General features: G+C 57.6%; 1 protein-coding gene across 1 annotated transcript in view; it reads right to left on the reverse strand.

The window, feature by feature from the left end:
* COL2A1 (collagen type II alpha 1 chain) overlaps positions 1-21,268 on the reverse strand; it is a 31,153-nt gene extending 9,885 nt beyond the window's left edge. Inside the window, 33 exon segments of the mRNA XM_042992175.1 lie at positions 65-109; positions 309-362; positions 576-629; positions 966-1,019; positions 1,399-1,452; positions 1,843-1,941; positions 2,378-2,431; positions 2,588-2,686; positions 2,768-2,821; positions 3,216-3,323; positions 3,674-3,727; positions 3,917-4,015; positions 4,109-4,153; positions 4,463-4,561; positions 6,041-6,094; positions 6,533-6,577; positions 9,229-9,282; positions 9,827-9,871; positions 10,169-10,222; positions 10,341-10,394; positions 10,814-10,867; positions 11,633-11,686; positions 12,118-12,171; positions 12,275-12,319; positions 12,965-13,042; positions 14,256-14,275; positions 14,278-14,356; positions 14,522-14,575; positions 14,674-14,706; positions 14,813-14,845; positions 15,280-15,296; positions 16,719-16,925; positions 21,054-21,268. Coding sequence (XP_042848109.1) covers positions 65-109; positions 309-362; positions 576-629; positions 966-1,019; positions 1,399-1,452; positions 1,843-1,941; positions 2,378-2,431; positions 2,588-2,686; positions 2,768-2,821; positions 3,216-3,323; positions 3,674-3,727; positions 3,917-4,015; positions 4,109-4,153; positions 4,463-4,561; positions 6,041-6,094; positions 6,533-6,577; positions 9,229-9,282; positions 9,827-9,871; positions 10,169-10,222; positions 10,341-10,394; positions 10,814-10,867; positions 11,633-11,686; positions 12,118-12,171; positions 12,275-12,319; positions 12,965-13,042; positions 14,256-14,275; positions 14,278-14,356; positions 14,522-14,575; positions 14,674-14,706; positions 14,813-14,845; positions 15,280-15,296; positions 16,719-16,925; positions 21,054-21,138 — 2,091 coding nt within the window. The 5' untranslated portion in view covers positions 21,139-21,268.
* Positions 21,269-21,937: the final 669 nt, after the last annotated feature.

Here is a 21,937-nt window from a genome sequence, read left to right on the forward strand (position 1 = left end):
GCTGGCAGAAATGCACAGGGAAAGAGCAGGTCTGAGGGGACCACCGGAAACAGCCAATGCTTACCCTGGGACCCACGAGGCCGGGGGCTCCAGCTTCACCAGGAACACCCTGGAGAACAAACAAAGACGTGTGAAAGAGGGGGAGATTTGATGTCCTGCAGCCAGGGAGGAGCATCCCTCCCTCTGGAGGCTGAGCTGGGATGTGGCCCGGACACTCCCGGCCTCGTGGGGCTCCTTGTGCCCTCCTGCAGAGCAGAAGAGACCTTCCCATCTAAATAGTTTGCAGGTTCAAAGAGCCCCACACTCACCTGGTCACCTGGCTTTCCACCTTCACCTGGGGGACCGGGAGGGCCAGGAAGTCCCTAGAAGGCAGTGACATGCGTTAGCAAGAGAGTAAGTTTACTCCTCCCGCCCTCCAGGGAGGCCCAGCACAAGGCAAGAGCCAGGACTGTAGGGAAGCCTCACCCCCCTGGCCCCCATGAGAGGGGCGGGCCCTCCACCCGCAGTGCCTACTACCGCCCGCAGAACCCCGGGCTTGGAAAGGACTGAAAAGGGGGCCCAGTCCGGCCACCTACCTGGAACCCAGATGGCCCAGGGGCACCCTGCTCGCCTCGTTCACCGGCAGGTCCCTGCAGAAGGAAACAAACGTGACCCGAGCGCTCCGGAGAATCTAAGAGCCTCGGACACAGGGCACCGGGGTGGCCAGCAGGAGGACAGGCCAGACACCCCCCTGCACCGCCCAACAAGGTTGCAGGAGTGTGTGCCTCGCTATTCTCCCACCAATGACCTGCACTCCTGAAACAGGGGTGGGGTCCACACTGCCTTGGCTGAGTGGGTCTGGTGTCCCGCATGAGCCCACACCCAAACTGTTAGTTTCAATGTTGAGCGGGCCTGAGGTGCCTCGGCCTCCACGCCACCGCCCCCGTGCCCACAGGGCCACCTAGAGAGGCCAGGCAGGTACTTACAGCGGGTCCGGGGGGCCCCGCAGCACCGGTCTCACCATCTTTGCCAGGAAGACCCTAGAGGGAAGGGAAAAGGGTGAGGTCCTGACACACGCTCTTCAGTTCTGTGGACCCCAGTACTGGGCAGGCACAGTCGGTGGCCCTGAGTTTCCATGATCCCCCAACCTGAACTCCATTTCTCCCCGCTTCCTTTCCTGAGCCCCTCCTTTTCCCAGTCTTGCTCAGCATGGGAGCCTTCCCCATCTCCCGGCTACTGACCAATAGCAACTAGAAGTCATCCTGTGTGGACTCCCAAAGGCCCTAGAGAAGCATGGACTTCTCAGCCACAGGACTCCACGCTGCTAACTAGGGACCCCAGGAGCATGCCACGGGATTCCTCTCCCCTTGAGGGTGTCCAGCCAGCACCAATGCATGGGTAGTGAGACGGGGTACTTACTCTCAGTCCAGGGGCACCAGGAAGTCCCTTCTCACCAGCCTTGCCAGGTTCGCCCTGGAGGAAAGAGTGCAGGACCATGAAGGGAGGGTTTTGGGGGGGCGGGGGGTAGAGCAGGTGGGGGAGCCTGGGACTTGGGGCCACAGCCTGATGGACAGGAAAAGCTCAAGCTGAGAATCAGCACCTTCTCTTACGCTCAGAGGGTGTGGCAGCACTGCCCATGGAACAATGTCACGGCTGAGATGTCCCGAAGCTCTAAAGAGCCCCGGGTTTCCCCAGATCACATGCACTCCTGTGGGACATGGAGGCCCCAGCTGCTCATGGCACCCAGGATCCCACTCAGACCTGCCCTTGGTTAACTCTCTTTAGGAGCCAGTCCTTTCCACAGGGGGCAAGGAGGTAGGTGGCACCATGTGGAAGGAAATGGAAGGGCGGGTTATTACTTACATTGGCACCTTTGGGGCCGGGGAAACCCATGACACCAGGCTGCCCACGAGCACCCTGAGGACCTGGAGGTCCAGGACGACCATCTTCACCAGGGGCTCCCTGAAAGAGAGGACACCGTTCTCAGAATGTAGACGCTCTTCCCACATCCGTCCATCCACCTACTAAGTGCCTACTATGTGGCAGGCACAGGGCAAGGCAACGACCAGACGCACAGCACAGGGATTGAGCAAGGTTTCGACCAGCAGCCCTCACCGCACATGTGGGCCCCCGTCAGCAACAAGGTGCTGCTTAAATTAGAAGTTTTGCCTCTCACGGTGTGCACCAGGCTTCGTCTTCCCCCGAGGAAAGGCCCGAATGCACAACGGGGTGGCACTTCCAGAGCTCCACACCCGGCCCTGGTACCTACCATCTGCACCCCTCCCCTGTTCTCAAAATTCACGGGCTGCCCCCCACCCAGACTCCTGTCTGTCTTCCTACCTGCCTCCTCAAGGATATCCCCTCAACCTCTCCCAACAACTCCAAATGGTAGACTTACAGAAGGACCAACTTTGCCTTGAGGACCGGCATCACCGGGGCGTCCAGTGAGACCCTTCGTTGAGGAGAGAGACAGAGGGTGGGCGGGCGTCGGGGCAGGCCCCAGGTCCTCCCGATCCTCAGCACAGGGCTGGAGGGAGCAGGTGGGGAAGGGCACGAGGACTCCCGATCACAGTCGGAAGTCAAGGACAAAGGCGGCTGGGCTACTTACCCGGGCTCCAGGAAGGCCAGGCTCTCCGGGACGGCCAGGATCGCCGTTGGCACCCTTGGGGCCAGCAAGGCCGCTGGGCCCTCGCTCTCCAGGGGCTCCCTACACAAGGGGAGGCAGCAGTCATCAGCAGGCCATTTGACCAGCCATGCAGGGACCCCAAGCCCTTCTTCCCCCACTCACCTTTGGACCTGCCAGACCATCTTGACCTGGGAAGCCACGGTTGCCAGGAGCACCCTAGGAAGAAGTGGGAGGGCAGGTGGTGAGTGACAATGGCCCCTGACCCAACGGTGACTCCAGGGAGCCCAGCCAGGCTTCGGGGGATCAGTCCCACCAACCCACAGTTTCTGTGGGGCTGTAGCTATGGCCGGCAAGATTCCGAGAGAGTAACTTCTTGGGCCTGATCTGGGGAGTAGCTCAAACCATTTCATGCCCTCCTGGGGCATGGGGTACAAATAAGAAGGGCTCCCTGTCCCCGTGGCATTGAGTGGAGAAGAGAGGAATCTGATACTCAGGCCACAGGACTGGACAAGAACACAGAACCACCAAGACTCCACTTCCACGTTCAGGTCACACCCACAGAAAGTGGGGACTAGGAGTCCCCTTACCTCTAGAGTAAGAGCCCACTTACTCTTTCTCCAGGGGGACCAACGGGCCCAGCACCACCAGGCTCTCCACGGGCACCTCTCTTGCCTTCCTCACCAGCAGGACCAGGGGCTCCTTGGGGGCCAGCAGGGCCCTGAGAAGCAGCACAAAAGAGAAACAGGGTGAGTCTTCACCTGACCCCGGGTCAATCACTGACGTGGCATGTGGTGGAAGTGACCTTGGCCATTATTTCAGGGCTAGGGGATTTGGGGAAGAGGGGCCGTAGAGGGTCAGCCCAGGAAGAGCAGAAGTGGCCCAGTGGGAAGAGAGAGGGTGTAAGGGTCAAAGATGGGAGCTGAAGCTGCATCAGCTTCTCAACCCCGATATGTCCCCCTCCCCAGACACAGCCTGAGGGGTCCCAGATTAGGGGACAGGGCTATGGAGGAGTAGGGCAGTGGGCGGGGGGATGGCCTTGGGCCCAAGAGCTGGTGGGCAGATACTCACAGGCTCTCCCTTGGGGCCTTGTTCGCCTTTGAAGCCAGCAATACCAGGCTCACCCTTGAGAAGACAGAGGCAGGTTGTCACGCTGGGTTCTCTCCATGGACCCTGCCCCCATCTCCAGAAACCCTTAAAGGCATGCCCCCCCCAGCCCCCAACAAAGGACACTGGTGTGAGTGCAGGAAGGAGGGATGGCGGGGTTTGACCCCGATGGTATCGATGGGACTTGGGGTTCACTCTGGGTCTTACCGTCTGACCTTTCGGGCCCAGCGGACCAGTTGCACCTTGAGGGCCAGGTGGACCACGGGGCCCAGGGAAGCCGGGAGCACCAGCGATGCCCGGAGCACCCTGTCAGCATGAGTAGAAGAGAGGGGCATCAGGAGAGGGGGCAAGGAGGGACTGACCCCACCTGGAGGAGCCAAATCCAAGGGCAACACTCACAGCAGATCCTTTGGCTCCAGGAATTCCATCAGTTCCAGGGTTACCCTGAGGAAAGAGATGGGGTCATTATGAAGTAAGTAGCAAAGAATAAACCCCAGCTACCTCCCTGCCCTCCCAGACCACAGGCCCAGGGGCTGGGCCAGCAGCTGGCCGTCCCAGACATGGTCCTGCTGGGGGTTTCTGGGACAGGATGGGGTTGGAAGGAGACCTGCCCCTAGAGATCAGGGAGCAGGTGCTGGGCCTAGATGAAGGTTTGATTGGTGGGGCTCCAAATGGGCTCCACGTCTCTCAGAGGTAAACAGAGTCAAGAGCACCCAGGCCACAGACTTCAGGCCAAAGGGAAGCTGTACTTACAGAGGCACCGGCTGGTCCAGGGGACCCAGGAGTACCAGGTTCACCGCGAGGACCTTGAGCGCCTTCGGGGCCTCGAGCACCAGTGGGGCCAGCTTCACCCTGGATAGAGACGGAGAGGGGTGGAGTGAGGAGACGCCACGGGGCGGGTGGGGGGCAAAGACCTCTCCCCGGCCAGCAACAGCTCAGGGACAGAAAGCGGAGTTGCACACACCGCACCCACTGTGTGCGTGCACGAGCGTGTTCCCCACGTGGTCCCACACGCACCCCCCCCGGAGTGAGCTCGCCAACCCGATGCCTTCCCCCCACACCTCCTCCGCTCTCCGTCTCCCCTCCACACCTTAACCCCCCACAGCAAATGCACACCTCCGTGCTATGGCATCGGGCCTCAGGAAGGCCAGTGCTGGGGGGTCCTGCCCACGCTGAGGGGCGTAAGCTGGTAGACGGGCCACTGAGGCGGGCAGCCTTTACCTCCCCCACTCTCCACCTATTCCTTCACCGGGGAAAGGGAGGCCCTTGGACATCTGGACTCAGGGCACCACTCCACTTGCTTCTGGCCAATGTGTGAACACCGCCACCCCCAGGCTCCGGCCCAGGCCTGTCTGAAGCCAGCCAGGAAGCCAGGACGCAAGCAAGCCGGGACGAGCGCCCCACTCCACTTGCCCCTGCTCTGACCACGGTCCAGTCCTCCTCGGCCTCTGGCAGGTCCCGCAACCCCCCAAAATGGCCTCTGCTTTTACTTTCATTTTTTTCCTGAAAGTTACAACTGGCTGCGATCCGGGCTCTCTGGCCGGCCGAGTCCTCTGGGGAGGACTGCTGACCTGGAGGCGGGGCAGAGCCTCCTCAGGTTTCTTCTCAGAACATTCTTGCTCCACTCTTGTAATTATTATTTTCTGAAGGTCAGGCCCCCTCACCTTCCGCTGTCCCTCTTCACAATGGGTCTCCTTCACCCAGCTCCCAGGGCCTCAGACACTGTCTGGTTGCCATGGAAACCCCCAGGAGGGGAAAGGCAACCTGATGCCAGTGACCACATGGAGGCTCCTTATTCATCTCCCGGCTGCCCCGGGAGAGAATTCCCAGGGAACGTGCGCACTGGAATCCTTCTTGGGCCACAGGGGCCTTTCCCTGAACTGGCTGGCCTCCCACTGGCCCCTATTAATCCTTGGAAGAACTCTGTTCACACTGCCTGGAAGAGCCAGGCCCCCGGTGGGGTAGGGGCGAGAGGGAAGCTTGGAGCTATCTCCTTGCCCACTTCCTCCAGCTCTCTTCCGGGTCTAGAGTTTGCCGTCCTCCAGTTCCTGGTCTTCTGCTCCCTCCCAGATCTCCGGTGTCTCCCCATCTTTTCCTCCCTTCCCCGGTCTGACGCTGTAACCGCACCTCCAGCTTCTTATCCTTATATCTTACTTTCCCTTCCATCTGGTGACTGAACCGCCTGGCTCGTCCTTGCCTCCGCGGAGAGCAGCAGTGGGCGGGGGTGGGACACACTCCTCAGAAGGGAAGTGGGGACGGTCCAGGGGGCAGTCGGTGAGGGTGATGGGGTGGGGAGGGGGCGGCTCCCGACTCCACCCGCAGGGCACGTACCTTGGCACCGGGAGCACCAGGGAAGCCAGGACCGCCAGCAGGACCCACGGGACCCTGGAGGAAGGAAGGAGGGGGAGAGGGGAATGCTGTTTCCGGGCAGTGTTGCTGCAACCCCCAAAGGGGTTGCGAGCCACCCCCACACCTCACACTCCTTCCCACCTTTGTACTGATTTTGCACTACATCCATCGTGGCCCAAAGTCCCTGGGCGAAAACCACCCCCTCTGCCTGAGCCTGGCTTCACGAGGCAAAGCCGGTTTCTAACTACAGACATGGTGAGAAGCAGATGATTCTTTTACCTCCCTATCTATCCCTCCTCAAAAAAATGCCAAGAGGATGGCTGAGAAAAATGAACCGTTGCTTCAAAGCTTGTTATCGACAGGCTAGGGTGATACGGATTCCTCTCCCTTTGCCCAAGAAGCTCCAGCACTGCCAACCCCACTGGGCTGCTGAAAGGGACTCGGCTAAACCTACCACAGATGACAGGCACTTACCGGAGGCCCAGCAGGGCCTGGTTGACCGTCGTTGCCCCGGGCACCCTATAAGCAGGGGGGGAAGAAGCGGCCATGGTGAGAGGTGCCTGACCAACAGACCAGGCCCTCCCCGCCCACAGTGCCCGCCCCCCCACAGAAAATGTGGGCGGCGCTGGGCCCCAGGGGCCTCAGGGCTGAGTGGGGGGCTGGCCAGGGATGGGTGCAGGGCAGCCCCCAAGGGAGGAGCAGCCCCAGAACCCCTCCGTGTTGGGGGCAGCAGTGGGCAAATTCTGAGCTTAAACACAGCTTGGGTGCTCTCCTAGCTATTCCATCATTTCTTAAACTTCCATTTAGACCCCAAATATCCCCAACATCAAGGCCAAGTTATCATTTAAAGACTCAGTGAATCAGGCCAAAGGACAATGAAACAGCCAAGCAGCAAACCTCACACAATTCCTCCCACCTGCTCCCAGGGGGAAACACTTCCAGGAGCTTGGTTATCCTCCTTGGTTGAGGCTTGGTTAAGGCCTCCCCTTGGTTAGGTCCGGGATGCCTCTGGGCTCCGCCCTCTCCCCACCCACTCTACACAACCTATTTCTAAGGAAACCCAGATGCTGCCGCTGGCCCAGGAAGAAGCCGTGTTCTGCGATAGGGACAGAGCCCTGGGCACAGCCTGAGGACCACGTCTGAGCTCTTGCCCCTGAGAGTCCTTTACACAGAAAGACAGGGCCGCCAGGTCGCTCTCTAGGACTAATTTTGAGGGTTTTCCCCCCAGGTTTGTGGTGAGCACATTCTCCACCCCCCCCCACCCCCACCCCCCCGCCTTTCTCTCTCAAGGCCCCTCAGGGCCCAGGGAACTTTTACCCAAACTCTAGGAACCATTAGGCTAGGCCCGGCGCCTGGTCCTTGGCAGGGGACTGGAGCAGGCCAGAAGGCGACCTTTCCCAAGCTGGGCCCCGCCTGCCTGCCTCTGCCTCTTCTAGGGTGCTGAAGAAGGATGCTTTGGCGGGGAGCTCATATTTTAAATAAGACTCAAATCTTCTTCCTGGCTATGATCCATTTCTCCTGACTGAGATGCTCCAGACTGGCATTAAACAAGAACGCAAGAGGAGACTTGACAGAAAAAAAATGTCAGAGGGAACATAAAGCCTCAGCGTTGGCCACGGCCCATTCTGGGCCAGGCCGGCTGCTTCGGGAAGCTATGGAGCACCTTCCCTCCGGGGGTTGGCCAGAGGAGAGGCCTGGGGCCCAGCATGACCCGCGAGGCCTGTGCTGGCGTCGGTGGCTCTCCCTGCAGCAGAGCTGGGAGAGGGCACAGTCTGGCCCAAGGGGGCACGTGACCACAGCAGGCAGAGGCCAGCCCAGCCCCGTCCCGGGCCCAGCCTTGACACCAGGCCTGCACTTGGAACTGCGTGACGTTGTCAACTTTCTATGCCAAAGCCTATACGCAGCCTGCCAGCCTGACTACTGCGGGGACAGGAACCAGCGGGGAGGAGCAAGGAGCAAGGCCTGCTGTGCTCGGGAAGGAGGAAGAACAGGGATGCGGCTCGTCTCTGCCCCTGACAGGGTGCGGCCACCACAGCTCCGGGCCCGGCCAAAGAGCCACAGGCCAGGTCCTAATAGTCTGCAAAAATAGCAGTGTTTCTTGGCAGCCCCAGCACTCTCTAATCCCCTCACACAAAGTGACCCTGGGACAAGGCACCTCAGCAGCTCCGGGGGACAAACGGGGGTCGGGGCTGCCTGTATCTCACTGATCTGCTCTGGAGGGAAATTTCTGCCAAACCGATACATTATGCAGGAGGCAGCAGAGTGAGTGAAGCTGATTTACTTTGGCCAGCCCTGCAATGGCCTGTGAGGAGGGGCCTCGGAGCCTGGGTGGCTGGGGTATGAGCTCAACCGAAAGCATAATCTTTCTTAAACACAGCTTTCATCACATCACTCGCCTGACCAAGCGCCTACAAGGGCTCTCCATTGCTGAGGGATCAGAAATAAACACCTGCGCCCTCCGCCGCCCGCCGCAAATCCCCTGCAAATCCCTGTGCCCTTCACTTCCCACGTCAACAAGAGGCCACCAGAGGCGGAGGCTGCCGAGCAGGGTCTTAAGCTATGCAACCTTTCTGTGCCTCGGTTTCTCCTTCCCTAAAATGGGGAGAAGAACGGAATCTACTTCACAGGATATGAGGGGAGATTCGGTGAGACAAAGCATGTAAGGTATTAACCCAAGGAAGTGCCTGTTGCAGGGTGGCCACTGGGATTATCTATCACAGTATCACCAGCGGCAGCAGCAATGTCAAGTATAAAGACCCCATGTGCCTAGTTGATGCTAGACTGTTATGCTTTAATAGGGCATCATCTCAAAAGCCAGAAAGAACAGAGAGTAGCACAGCATCGTAAGTCTGTCCATAAGTTCAAACTGGATTGACCGGGGGCGTGGGGGGTGGGGGGGCCCTGCGAAAGGGATTACCTGCACCATCCAGCCTGGTTAAGAGAGAATCCTGCCCTCACCAACCAACCCTCCCTTCGCTGTCCTTCAACGGTGCAGACTCGGCCTGGGGATTTGCAGCAGGGTTACTCAGAGATAATCCTCACGGGGTGACAATGCTCTCTGCGCCTCACGGGGTCATTTTGAGGGTCAAGCAAAACAGCCACCCACGAAAGTGCCTTGTAATCTCTAAAGGGCCGGCCAAAAGGTGGCCTTTGGCCTTGTCATTACTCACCGCAGCCCCAGCGGGGCCAGTCCGTCCTCTCTCACCAGGCAGGCCTCGGGGACCCTGGAACACACACACCAGGCCAACACACGCATGAGTCGGCTTAACGACGCTCCACAAGTCCTTCCCAGACACCGGAGTGGGGAGCGTGCGTGTGCCCGGGAGGCAAAGGTGTGGACGCCCCTGATCCTGCCTTCCCGACCCATCTAGAACTTTTCATATCACATCAAAGTTCTTCTGCCCAGCAGACCACACACACGCTCCTGTCGTTACTGTCGGGAGTCTGGTCACAGGCGTGCCTTGCTTTGTGCAATAGACGAACACCCCCCTCAAAACGTGGAGAATAAACAGAATTTTAAAAAACTGAAGTATATCCTAAGTGTGTTCACGGGCTATTTCAAGGAAACACTGGTGACACCTTGAACAAATCATCTAGCTGATAAATTTAGCTTTTGGATCTGATCGTAACCAGATCAAATCTACAAAACCGAGTATCTCCTCTGCACACAGGGAGCAGTGGTGTCCATAGCAGAGTCATCTACTAGGCTTTAGGAGACGTCTGAAGAGCGTCCCGAGGGCCTCCCCAGGGGGTGATATTCACACTCACCATTGGGCCCGGGGAACCATTCTCACCCGGTGAACCACTCTCACCCTGGAAAAAAGATGCACAGTGTCAGTGAGCAGGACCCCACTGCCCCCAGAAAACTCCCAAGGAGGAAGCTGAAATCTCTGGTCAACTCAGCTACCACCGAGACCCCCCCCCCCAAAGTTCAGTTCTGCGAGGGACAATTCCCCGAGCTCTCCAGGCCTCCTGCTCCTCCATCAGGATGTAGGACTGGGTGTTCCCAACCAAAGCCGTTCTGACATCCTAACTCCACGGACTCAATAGCATCTCCTTGACCGGAAAGAAAGGCTCCTCCATTGTCCCCACGTGCTTCTTGGTCCTTACCTTCACACCTGGAGCACCAGCTTCTCCCTTAGCACCATCTAGACCTGGGTAGCCCTAGGGGACAGGAGAAAACGTTCGATCACACTTCTGGAAGAAGATTCGTGCCCCCCAAATGATTTTTCTCTCCCCAGGGCAATTCCTTCCTCCCAACCCCCGCGTCTGTGATACTTACTCTGTGACCCTTGACGCCAGGAAGGCCTGGGGTTCCCGGGAAGCCGCGAGCACCCTGCAGTCCAAAGAGGAGACGTTGAAGGCACAGTGCGGAAGGGCCCAGGAGAGGCAGACCCGCACTGCAGAGAGTCTCCAGAGCCAGCTCCCTCAGGCCGGGGCGGGAGGGGGGGTGGTCAGAAGCCCAGCACTTGGACAGTTCTTTCAGTAGATCCCAGAGCCCCCCTCGCCGTGCTTCCCCCATCTTATGGGAAAACGGGTGTATACAACAGCTGCCTAGCCATCCCCACCCCGTGGGCCTGTGTCAGGATCCTAAACATCAGCACGAAGGTCTGATGTACGTAGGGGCTGCTGGAATTCTGCTTTAGAAGTGCGCTAACCCAACTGGATGAGCTGGGTGCGAGGCCACTGCCTTGGCTGCAAAGGAGGGAGACTCACAACGAGGTTCGGGGCTGGGAAAGGTGGGGAGGGCTTTACCTGAGGGCCAGGAGGGCCTCTTTCACCAGATTTTCCAGGCTTTCCGGCTTCACCCTGAAGGGAGAGAGATGTATTTCAGCTTCTCCAGAAGACAAGGTAGCACAGTTGGCACGATCCAGATCACCTCTCTCCTCTTAGTTTTCTATGCCTTTGCCTACCTGCTTACTCCCTGCCCGCCCCGCCCCGCCCCCACCACCTCCTTCAGATTCCACACTTTGAATGCCCCTCCTGGGTCACCATGCATTCTTTCAGACAGCTGGGCAAGCTTCTCCGTCCCCCCCAGCCCCCAGCTGCCCCGGGGGGCTTTTCTCTCTCCCCTCCTAGGCTCTGCCCATAGGGCCAGCACTGCCTTACCCTGAGAGACTTTTTGCTGTCTAATGCGATTCATAAGAATAGTTCGAGAGCCAACTCCCTTCACTTCGTTTGCATCCTTTGCAGACATCCTGACTCAGGCTGCGCTTTTCCTAACTCATTTACAAGTAAGATAATGCTGGGCTGTTGAGTGTCTTCCTTTGTTTTTCCTTCTCTACATCTGTCCCTCTGTGTTTTCCCTTTCCCTTCTCTTGTTTCTCAATTTCCCTTCGTGGAGCTAATGATGTTTTAATTATTTCCCTCCCCAGTGGGTCCCAAGCAGTCCCCGGGCACTCGCAAGTGGGAATGTAGACAGTAGACAGGGTCTGAGACTCCGACTGACCAGTTCTGCCCCTAAGGACACTTTCCCCCGGACCAAGCCAAGGGCGCTTCTGCCCCAGCACATACACCCCCTCCAGACCCTCCCAAAGGAGGCATCCACTCATTTGACTGGTCAGGTGTACTCACATCATCGCCAGGCTTTCCAGGGGGGCCAGGAGGACCGCGGGGACCCATGGGACCCTACAAACAAAGTGAGGGAGTCTAAGAGATGGCCGGAGCGGGACGATACCTGATCGGTAGACAAAACTTCGGGACTGTAGCCTCTGGAATCTAGTTCCCCCCATAAGGAAGAAAGATGGGGTGCAGGGGTCTTCCCACTCTGTGCTGAGAGAGAGTGAGTGTGCAGGGCCGACTGTACTGGAAGGCAGCAGGCAGCACAGGCCAGGGGCGGCCCAGAAAGGGGACTGTTGTGACAGAGCTCCTGATGGTCCTCGCCCGCCGTGGCTCTCTGTCAGAGATCCCACAGAGCTAAGAAGTGGCATCTAGATTTCCTCGGGGCCCTCCCCTGGGAAAGCTCTGGGCAGAGCCAGGGAGGTGACAGTGACGGGAGCTGGGTGGTCCATCACTGGAGGCTCCCCAGGGGGAGGACAGGGCCCGGCGCTGGCACTCACAGAGACACCGGGTTCCCCAGGTTCTCCAGGGTTGCCTTGAAATCCTTGAGGTCCCTAAAAAGTAACAGGAGGACACCAGGTTAGCCCTACAAACTGCCACCCGAGAGCTTGAAAGCATCCGCGCGGCCACCACCATCAGGAAAGACCCAGTACTTACGGGAGCACCAGCAGGGCCTGGAGGCCCTCGAGGTCCCATGGGGCCCTGCATCGGAACAGAAAAGGAGGAAGCTCAGCGGAATTGCCTCGCCAGCGGCCTCCCGCGGGCCACCTCCTCCCAGCCGAGGGCCCAGACAAAGGACACAAAGTTACCCCGTGGGGAGGGGGCATCCAGTGGCTGCTCCCTCTCATTTCCCGCTCCCCGCACAACAATCTATTTATTTATAGGCACCATTTGGATAGAGAAGCTGGCCTTGCTCTCTCCTGGCCCGCAGCCATGTTTACTAAAGTCTGAGTTTCATTTAGCATGTGCCAAGTCCAAGCCGCAGGGCCGAGATTTCCTGCTGGAAGCCTTGTGGATGCTGGAGAACAGTGGCTGCTGTCTGCGTTCTTCAGTTCTCAGTCCAAGAGCAGTAGCAACCAGCCTTGCAACAGACCAGCCTATATGTGTCTCTCCATCCTCATTCTTCTTGGTCACTCCAGCGCATCATTGAAACCGGCATCCGTCACCATTAAAAACCAAATGCGTTGCGCTAACCGCATGGGAGGTTACATAACCGGTGGAGAAGAGCTGCTCTACGCAATTATCTGTAAAGTGAGGTTGTCAGCTTCTCTGACTCTGCTAAGGGCCACCGCCTGCCATTTTGGCTGCCAAAAAAACCAAACCCAAAAAACTGGCGTCTTGTCTTACCATTGGCCCTTGCATCACTCCCATCTGGGCACCACCAGCCTTCTCATCAAATCCTCCGGCCATCTGGGCAGCAAAGTTCTGCAAATAAACCCAACCACATTAGGAGCCCGACAGGCTCCATGTAGTTCCGCTGTAAATCGGTATCGAAAAAAAAAAAAAAAACAAACCTTAACTTCAGATAAACTCTAATTGTTGGAAACTAACCTAGCATCGGATAGAATTACCAACGATTCCTGAAAAACCGGTGTGGAAATGTGTTATTAGATGACAGCAGCACACTCATTTCCCTGGAAGATGCAGTGCTATTTGGAGAAGCATCCGTGACTTGCATTTCATTTTACAGGATTACACTTTAAATTCTAAAATGGGGGGCGCCTGGGTGGCTCAGTCGGTTAAGCGGCCAACGTCGGCTCAGGTCACGATCTCGCGGTCCGTGAGTTCGAGCCCCGCGTCGGGCTCTGTGCTGACAGCTCAGAGCCTGGAGCCTGTTTCAGATTCTGTGTCTCCCTCTCTCTCTGACCCTCCCCCATTCATGCTCTGTCTCTCTCTGTCTCAAAAATAAATAAACGTTAAAAAAAAATAAATTCTAAAATGGTAAATAGGCTGTTTAACCTACGTTGAGAAATGTAACTCAAACATCGCTTCACAGGGTTTCAGAAAAAAAAATTTCCAGGTCTTTATCGTCCAGCCAAAGACTAAAACCCACAACCTTAAAATTTTTCAGCAAGGAAGGTAGCAGGCATCTGCGAGCCACTCAAGAATTTGAAACGCAGCAAACATCAAAACGGCAAACCTGCAAAAACTGGACAATAACACAGTTCGTTGACTGGCTTCATTCCAAAAATGACTGGAGCCACACACCTTCAGTCAGTGGGGCTCTTTCATGAGAATGAATAGTCCCTTGGAATGTACTTGGCAAGGGCCACGATTAAATGTCTTCCAAGGACAGTGGTCTCTCTTCTTCCAGGGAACTACAAGTGCCCAGTCATCCTCTCCCCCGGCCCCACACCCATGCCCAAGAATCGACCGCACAGTACAGACGCCTGGGAGCCAGGTAACTGAAGACTTTCTTTGCAGAAACCCAGTGAGTGAAAAAAGTCATCCCTTAGCGCCACAGTCTGATGCCTAATATGTGATTCCGCTAAATTACAGGCCCGGGGAGAAGCCCACGGGCAGGCTGTGCACACACTGCTGGCCGGCCTGGGAGCCAGCCAGGTAAGCGGGAGTAGCAATTTAGAAGCCACATTTTTCTGGAGGGGCAGCTGAAGGAAGGGGACATAAGGATACTTACTCCACCAAGGCCAGGGGGCCAGGGGGGCCAGGAGGACCAGGGGGGCCGGGATTTCCAGGGGTCCCAGGCTCTCCGTCTCTGCCACGCGGTCCAGGGGCACCCTTGGCAGAAAGAGAGAAGGGCACCCGTGTGAAGCAGGATTTACACAAGAACCGCCCTGGCCACGGCTGCCCCCGAGGAGGTGGTCATGCACATGGGAGGGGGCAGAGGGGATGCCCGGAGGATCTGGGGGTTCCACAGGAATCGGGCAGCTTTTCTCTACTCACTTTTTCACCTTTGTCGCCACGATCCCCTCTGGGTCCTTGTTCACCTGCAGGTCCCTGAAGGTGAAGGGAATGATGAGATGACAGCATGGCCAGGGGCCTGCAGAACAGTGACTTGAGGAAGAGGTGGGAGAAGGGATTTCTCCCTTTCTTACCTGAGGCCCAGGAGGTCCTTTGGGTCCTACAATCTGTGAGAGAGACAGAGACCCAGAGGATGGCAAGTTAGAGGGAGCCCAAGGAGCCGACCCCCTCGGAGCAGTGGAGGCAACCGACGTGAGGACAATGTGTACTTACATCCTTAATGTCTCCGGGTTCTCCTTTCTGTCCCTGAAACACGACACATTGTGAGGACGGAGCCCCACAAGCCCACTAAAGCCCCCAGCACGAAACCCTGCCCTGCAGCCTGAGCATTGAGGTCCCCCCGCCCCATAACACAGAGCTCTGCCTGCTGCCTACAAAATCACAGGCTGGGTGAGCACAACATTGCTCCTGAAGAAAGCAAAAACAGAGACAAAAAAAGGAAAAGAGGGGCACCTGGGTAGCTCAGTCGGTTCAGTCTCCGACTTCACCTTAGGTCACGATCTCCCCGCTAGGCTCGTGAGTTCGAGCCCTGCATCGAACAGCTCTGAGCCTGGGGCCTGCTTCAGATTCTGTGCCTCCCTCTCTCTCTCTGCCCCTCCCCCTCTCACACTGTCTCTCTGTCTCTCTCTCAAATAAACTTAAAAAAAAAAAAAAAAAAGGAAAAAAAAAAAAACCCTTACCTTTGGTCCTGGTTGCCCTGCAAGTGGGAAAGAATAGAGAAGAATGAAAGATTTGTGAGATGGGTTAGCACAAGTTCTTGTGCTCAAACACTCTCTAATGGATTAAACAAAGACAAGGATGCAACCCGGGAAGGAGGCACCTTCCTGTCCCTCTGTTGGGATGTTAGGGTCACTGGGGTCCTGGGGTTGCTGGAGGTCCCACGAGGAATGGAGAGGACCCAGACTTTGTTATTAAGAAAGCAGTCAGCATGCAAAAGAATGGAGCAGGGCGTATGAAGAGAAAATGAGCAGCTCAAGATCTCATGAGCACCAAGAAAGGAAACACCAGAAGCTGGCAGAAGGTCCAGTCTCTTCTCTCCTCACAGGGCAGGAAGCCCTTCCCACAGCCCAAGCCCTCCCGGAAGAAGGGTTAGGGAGGTAGAAGGGTCTTACGTTCAAGCGGGGTCTCCTTGAAGCGAGCACAAAAACACAGCAGGGCAGAGGAGTTATAGACAGCATCGAAGCCAGCACCCCCCACCCCCACAAATCAATGATCCCTTCCCCCTTCAAAGCAGTGAGGCCCTCACCACTTCCCCCACTGGGGCCTCAGAAATGATTGGGAAATCTAGACCATAAAAGCAGCTTGCCAGTGTTGGTGAAGGTGTTAAGGAAGGGCAACTCCTTGCTTCCCTTTCAACTTTCTTCTCTGTTTGAGTAGGAAGGGGACAGTGAGGGCCACCCAAGAGACCTAGGCATGTGCCCGTCCCCACCACCCCCTTTCCCCCGCAGGGAGATGGGGCGTATGTTCAAGTGCTGGGGAGGGGTCACGTGCACACATGTGGTCCACCAGCACTGGTTCTGGCTGGGAGTGAGTAAACCCACCAGAGCGCACGCCTGCAGGGCTCCAGCCCAGCGCCATCTCTCAGAGCCCAGCCCCTCCTTCTCCTATTAATTCGCTTCGTAATTGGCAGTTAACTCCAAGAGAGGTAAAGACAACAAAAGGCAACTGCCACCAACGTTCCAGATTTCAAAGAGGGAGCCCGCCCTGTCTCCCCACTGAAGACCATTAGTGGTCGTCTACAGAGAAGACAAGGTGTGGGTAACTAATTAATCTGGGGAATTAATCTGGGGTTCGGCCCACAGGATATGGGCTCTCCATTGCAGCTCTAGTGATCAGAGAGGATTCCAGAGAGGATCCTTTTGTGGAACCACATCTGTCCTTCCGTATCTTGGAAGCGTACTTTTTTGGAGGTTTTAGGTGAGGAGGGACCCCTCTAGTGTCCCAGGCTCATTCACTTTCAACCCACAGGCAAGAAGTGGCCTTTCCTTTCAGCTTCAGCTGCCGGGGTCCCATGGATAACCAGCCCCTCTGCCACGCAGAGATGACCAGCATCCATGGGAGGTTTGCTGCACCTGCAAGTAATTTATTTATGTGGAAGAGGAAATAAATAAATTACGACCACTGGCAGTGGCGAGGTCAGTTGAGCAGATGGGGCAGCACTCTCCGAAGGGGGTCTCAGGGCTGAGGCAGTCTTTCATGTCTTCACAGATTATGTCGTCGCAGAGGACAGTCCCAGTGTCACAGACACAGATCCGGCAGGGCTCGGGCTTCCACACATCCTTATCATTATACCTCTGCCCGTCCTGCACACAGCTGCCAGCCTTCTCTGCACCAAGGGCGGGGCAGGGGAAGCAGAGAGTGAAGGGAAGGAGGGGGTGGGGAGCCAGAAGAGAAAAAGAGAAAGAGGTTGCAGTCAACTTGACATCATTCGAAGAATGATGGGCTCCGGCCATCCAAAAGTAGAGAACTTGGAAATCATTTTTCTAAGACATCATTCAATCTTTTGTGCAGTCAACATATGTTTATTGTGCACCTTGCACTGTGCTATCCATTGACCAGTGAAAACCCTGCCCCAGCAGTGAAGGTGGGCGAGGGCTGCTACTGTACCATATTCTCTTCCGAATGCCTGGGGCAGACCCAAGGGTGTTGGGGGGGCGGGGACTCCGAGTGGGAACTCAGGAACTGTCCAGAGGAGAGGGGAAAATGGAGAGACCCCCCCCCCCAGCACAGGAACAGAGGCCTTTTTTCTGCCTTCCTCTAGGAACTACGGGATTTGCTAAAAAGGACTGACAGCTACAATGCAGGAGGCATGTAGAAAATTCAACCCACAAGAATTAGAATCTATAAACAACCAGATTCCAAAAGCGGATATACGGGGTGGGGGTTAAAGGAGGAGCGGTTAGAAATAGGATCATGTCCCACGACTTAAATCATATTAGAATTCGGGCCAATTTGGGGAGGAGGATAGGGGCCCATTCAAAAAATGCCCTTGGGACCCCCAGCAGGCTAACAAAATGCCTTGGGAGACAAGAAGGGCGTAGGGGCTCCCCTCTGCTGACCTCCAGCTGTAGCCCTCCCTGGAGAGAGCCTACCTTCATCAGAAGACAAACCTCAATGTGGGGGGGGCGGGGAGGGCGCTGGGGGCTTTGAATGCCTGGCCTGGGCTAAGATTAGCCAGTCCCGGCCTGGCCTCCTCCAAGAATGAAGACCGAGAAAGGCACGGACTAGTCCCTCTCCACCAGCGCCCTGCCGTCTGGAACTCACCCTGCAAACGAAACCTGTGCTGACAAGAGCGCTCCCGAGAGCGCCAGGGGCTGAAGAGCCCGCACCACGTGCTAGGGAGCGCCCAGCGCTGTTTTTCTCATCAAAATCCCCAAAGCGAAGGCAGCTGCAGGGGATGAATAATAGGAAAGCGCCACAAACCAGGTGGGCGGAGAAAGAAATGGGCCTGCCTCCTGCTCTTTAAGGAGACTCTGAAAACCTAAAGATAAACCTTCCTTTTTTTTTTTTCTCTTGCCACCAGAAGAAATCCGCTCAGCCTTTAGGCAAGATAATCCCGGCCAGAGTAGGGGGATCCCAGGGTAAACACAGAAGTTGCGGGGACACGCCCACGGCTAAAATAGCTGGAACGGTAGAAATCAGGCGGTGGGGAAGGAGAAGGAGCAGAGGTTAATGGTCTCCCGTCTGGACCGAGGAAAAGCCCACCTTCACCCAAGAGGGCCCAGGGTGAAAAAAGAAAACGCTGGGAGAAGGGGGTGCACCCGAATGCGGGTCAGATTTCTCTAGGAAGGGCGGCCCCGGGATGCGCGGGGGCGGGGCCAGGCAGCGCGGGATGTGAGAGCCGCTGGGTGACTTCTGGCAGCAGCTCTGGACGCGGCTCGCCCACAGACACTGGGAGGGTGAAAAGTGGGATTAAATGACTGCCCCAGAAAGGAGCCAGCCCCGTAACCGGATCCCCTAGGTGTGGACGGAGGAGCCCAGCACCACCATAATTGCTGTTCGAAACCGCTGCCGATAGCATCCCGGCGCGCCTGATCCGGTTCCCCTCATTACCGCAGCGCGGTATAAGTGCTCCTTTGTGGCAGGCCAATTAAAAAGTTACCTCTTTCGGGGAACTGTTTTTGCTTCGCCGCCGCTTTGCGCAGGGCTGGAGCCCGGGAGGTGGCGGCGGGCGGGCACAGGGGGGCATTGTGGAGAGGGGGGTCAGGGAGTCCGGGGGAACCCACCGGACCTCGCCTCTCATGAATGGGGCTTTTCTCGAGCGCACACAGAGCCCGATTCACAGGTCTCCGCAAGGAACCAGTTTAAATAAATACGGGCAGCATTTCAGCCCCATCTGGAAGCCATCGCTGCCAATCTCCCAACGCAAACAAGCCTCACAAAGGAGGATTGAGGTCTCTCCCCTCAGCCGAGGGGCACTTTCGCAGGCGAGGGCTGTGAAATGCAGATGTGGGTCAAAGACGCCGCCTCCAATAAGTTTCTCAAAGTCGTGGACAGATGGGGAGGAGGGGCGTGCCCGAGCTCTAGGTTTCTGACATTCCTGACGTCCACGCAGACTGTGCCTTTCCCCACATCACTTCTTTGGGTCCACCGACCCAGGGGAGGGGGTTACGAGGCTCGGATGCGCCTGGGAGCGAAGTCAACCGCCCCGATGCACTCCCCCGCCCCCCCGACCCCGGGGAGGAGGAGGAGGAGGAGGAGGAGGAGGAGGAGGAGGAGGAGGAGCAGGAGCGACTGGAAGGTTTAGGCCCAAGAAACTGTGGAATTCACTCACTCCCGGGAAAGTTGCGGCGGTGAGAGCGCTCTGCCATTTAAGTGAGCGCCTCTAATAACAGACGGAGAATTTGGGAATTATTTTAAACTCACTTAGCTAATTTCACTGTGCACTAAGCAGAGGTCAGTCAAGAAGACAGCTTTGTGGGTGTACAGGGAAATTGAGGACAAAAATATAGCCAGTCCGAGCCGGAAACACTTATGGACACACCGTATCCCAACAAGTGCCCGGGTGCGCGCCGCCAGGTTAGCGCAGCACGCGACGACCCGGCCAGAATCTCCTGCCCCGGGCTCGCTGCGACTGCGCCGCGGGCTCCAGTCCTGCCCCCGCCTGGGTCAGCCACTCTAATGAACGGAAAGTCCTCCTGGGCCCAGAGCCCTCCAAACCGTCTCTGGAGACAGCCTGGTGGCAGGAGACACCAAATAGAGCCTCGTCGGCAGAGGGATTTTGATCCCCCCCCCACCTCCATCCCGCCTCCCCAAACAGTTTCCTCTGCGATTGATTTACAATCTGTAACATACAAAGACAGAACTGGAATCCCAGCCATCGGAAACGTGCCCAAACACGTGGGGAAAAAAAAAAAAATCCTCTCTACCTAATACACTTTCCAGGCTTCGTTTGTCCTGAATATAATCCCAGACAGTGGGATTTTACCAAAGGAGACGATGGAAAGGTGAGATCCGAACCGCCTTTGGACTAGACCGTAAAACTGCCATCTCTAACTATATTCGGCTGAAATTGTTATAGCAATTGACCAACTGTGCCCCCTTCCTCTGCTACACACACACACACACACACACACACACACACACACACACACACAGCCTAGCCTGGTGAGTTCCAGAAATTTAGAAGAGTAACTCATTGTAGTACCTCCGGGGTTTGGAGGGGAAGACGGCGGGGAGGGGGCGCTATTTTCTGGGGCGTTTGAAAAAAGCACGGTCTGGTTGGAATGTTATCGCCTTTCAGATGGCCTCTCCTACGGGGAGTTTCTGTACCCGTAAGAGGCACGGCCAAAGTCGAGATGAGAACGAGGGCTGCACCTTGCTCCTGCGCCAGCCGGGAGGGGGAGGAAACTGCGAGAGGCGCTGAGATCTCAGAGCGCCTCTCGGAAGCCTCTCTTTTGTGGCCTCCGATTTCAGCCCACCAGATTCAGAGCATCTCCTTTGTCTAACTCCCCTTTGAACCCTCCAGCCACCAACCCCTGGACGCGGCTGCGAGGTCAACCCTTTGGCGCTTGCTCGTCCCTTCGTAAGAGCCCTTTCCAACTTCTCCTAAGATCGATGGGCCACGACCTGTTTTGCTGCACTCCGAGTGCTTCGGGGAGGTGAGATGGGTGGGTGTGCGCCTGCTTAATTATCAAAGCTGGTGGAAAAGAGCGCGCTTAAATCTATGCGCAAACATCTCGACCCGACACTTTGCACGTTTCAAATTCCTGCGCAACGTAGAGACCTGCAAATGCCTCCAACTGCGACCTGCACCAGCCGACGCTCCAACAGAGCCCCTGACTTGCAGAACTCCGCTAGGTGAGCCCCTGCGCATCATGCGCCCAAGTCTCGGCGCGCTATGACCCCTGGAGCCACTCTAGCCTGGACCCGCCGGCTCCAGAGAGGGAGAGGGCCGGGGGAGGGTGCGAAGGGACGGCACAGAAGGGTGGCAGGCAGGGACCGGGCGACTTACGGACATCCTGGCCGTGACACCGAAGGACAGCGGCGACGAGCAGCGTCAGCAGCACCAGCGTCTGGGGAGCCCCGAGGCGGATCATGGCTCACCGCGGGGCCTGGCGGAGCCGGCCCGAGCGGAGCGCAGCGAGGCGGCAGGAGCACGGCGTGGGTCCGGGTCTCTACCGCGCCCTCATGCAGGAGGCCTTCGGAGCAGGAGGAGGAGGCAGGAGACCCGGCAGCCCAACAGCGCTCTGCGTCTTCTCGCCTCCGCGGAGCCCGTTATATGCGTCCGGCCCCTCTCGAGGCTGGCGAACTCGCCCAAACCGCGGGCCGCCCCCGGCCCCCCGCCGGGCTGTAACCTGAGACCCCGCCCCCGGAGCCGGCCTGGGCCCAGCCAGAGCCCGCACCTGCCTGGGCCGGACCCCCCTCTCCGCTAGCCCTGCTTCCCGCCCCCCACCCCTAGTGTGCCGAGTGGCCTGATCGGGCGGGGCGCAGAGACGGCTGCTGTCCTCCCCCCAACCCAGGGCTGCGGCGCTGCCCCCTCCGACCACAGGCGGGAAGGGGGGCCTCCGGCCCCTCCCCTCGGAGTTCTGCCCAGATTGGAGGGGCGGGGGGTGTTTGCAGAGGCGCAGGCCGCGAGCCCTAGACCGTGGACGGAAAAGACTTGGGAGGGAGGAGGGAAAGCGGTAGAAAGGAGCAGCGGGGGAGAGTTAGCGGGTCTCCGCGTTGGGACCTAGGGCAGGGGGAGGGGAGGAGGGCGCAGGGGGAGCTCGCGATGGTATCCGGAATCCAACTCTTGGAAACTGGCAAGCAAGGCCAAGTTTGGGGAGGTGCCCCGGCCTATCTTCTAGCCTTCTGGCCGCTTCCCGGAGTACCTGGCCCCGGGGCTCCCACCTGGAG

This window comes from Panthera tigris, chromosome B4 (genome assembly GCF_018350195.1).
Source record: "Panthera tigris isolate Pti1 chromosome B4, P.tigris_Pti1_mat1.1, whole genome shotgun sequence".
Taxonomy (NCBI): domain Eukaryota; kingdom Metazoa; phylum Chordata; class Mammalia; order Carnivora; family Felidae; genus Panthera; species Panthera tigris.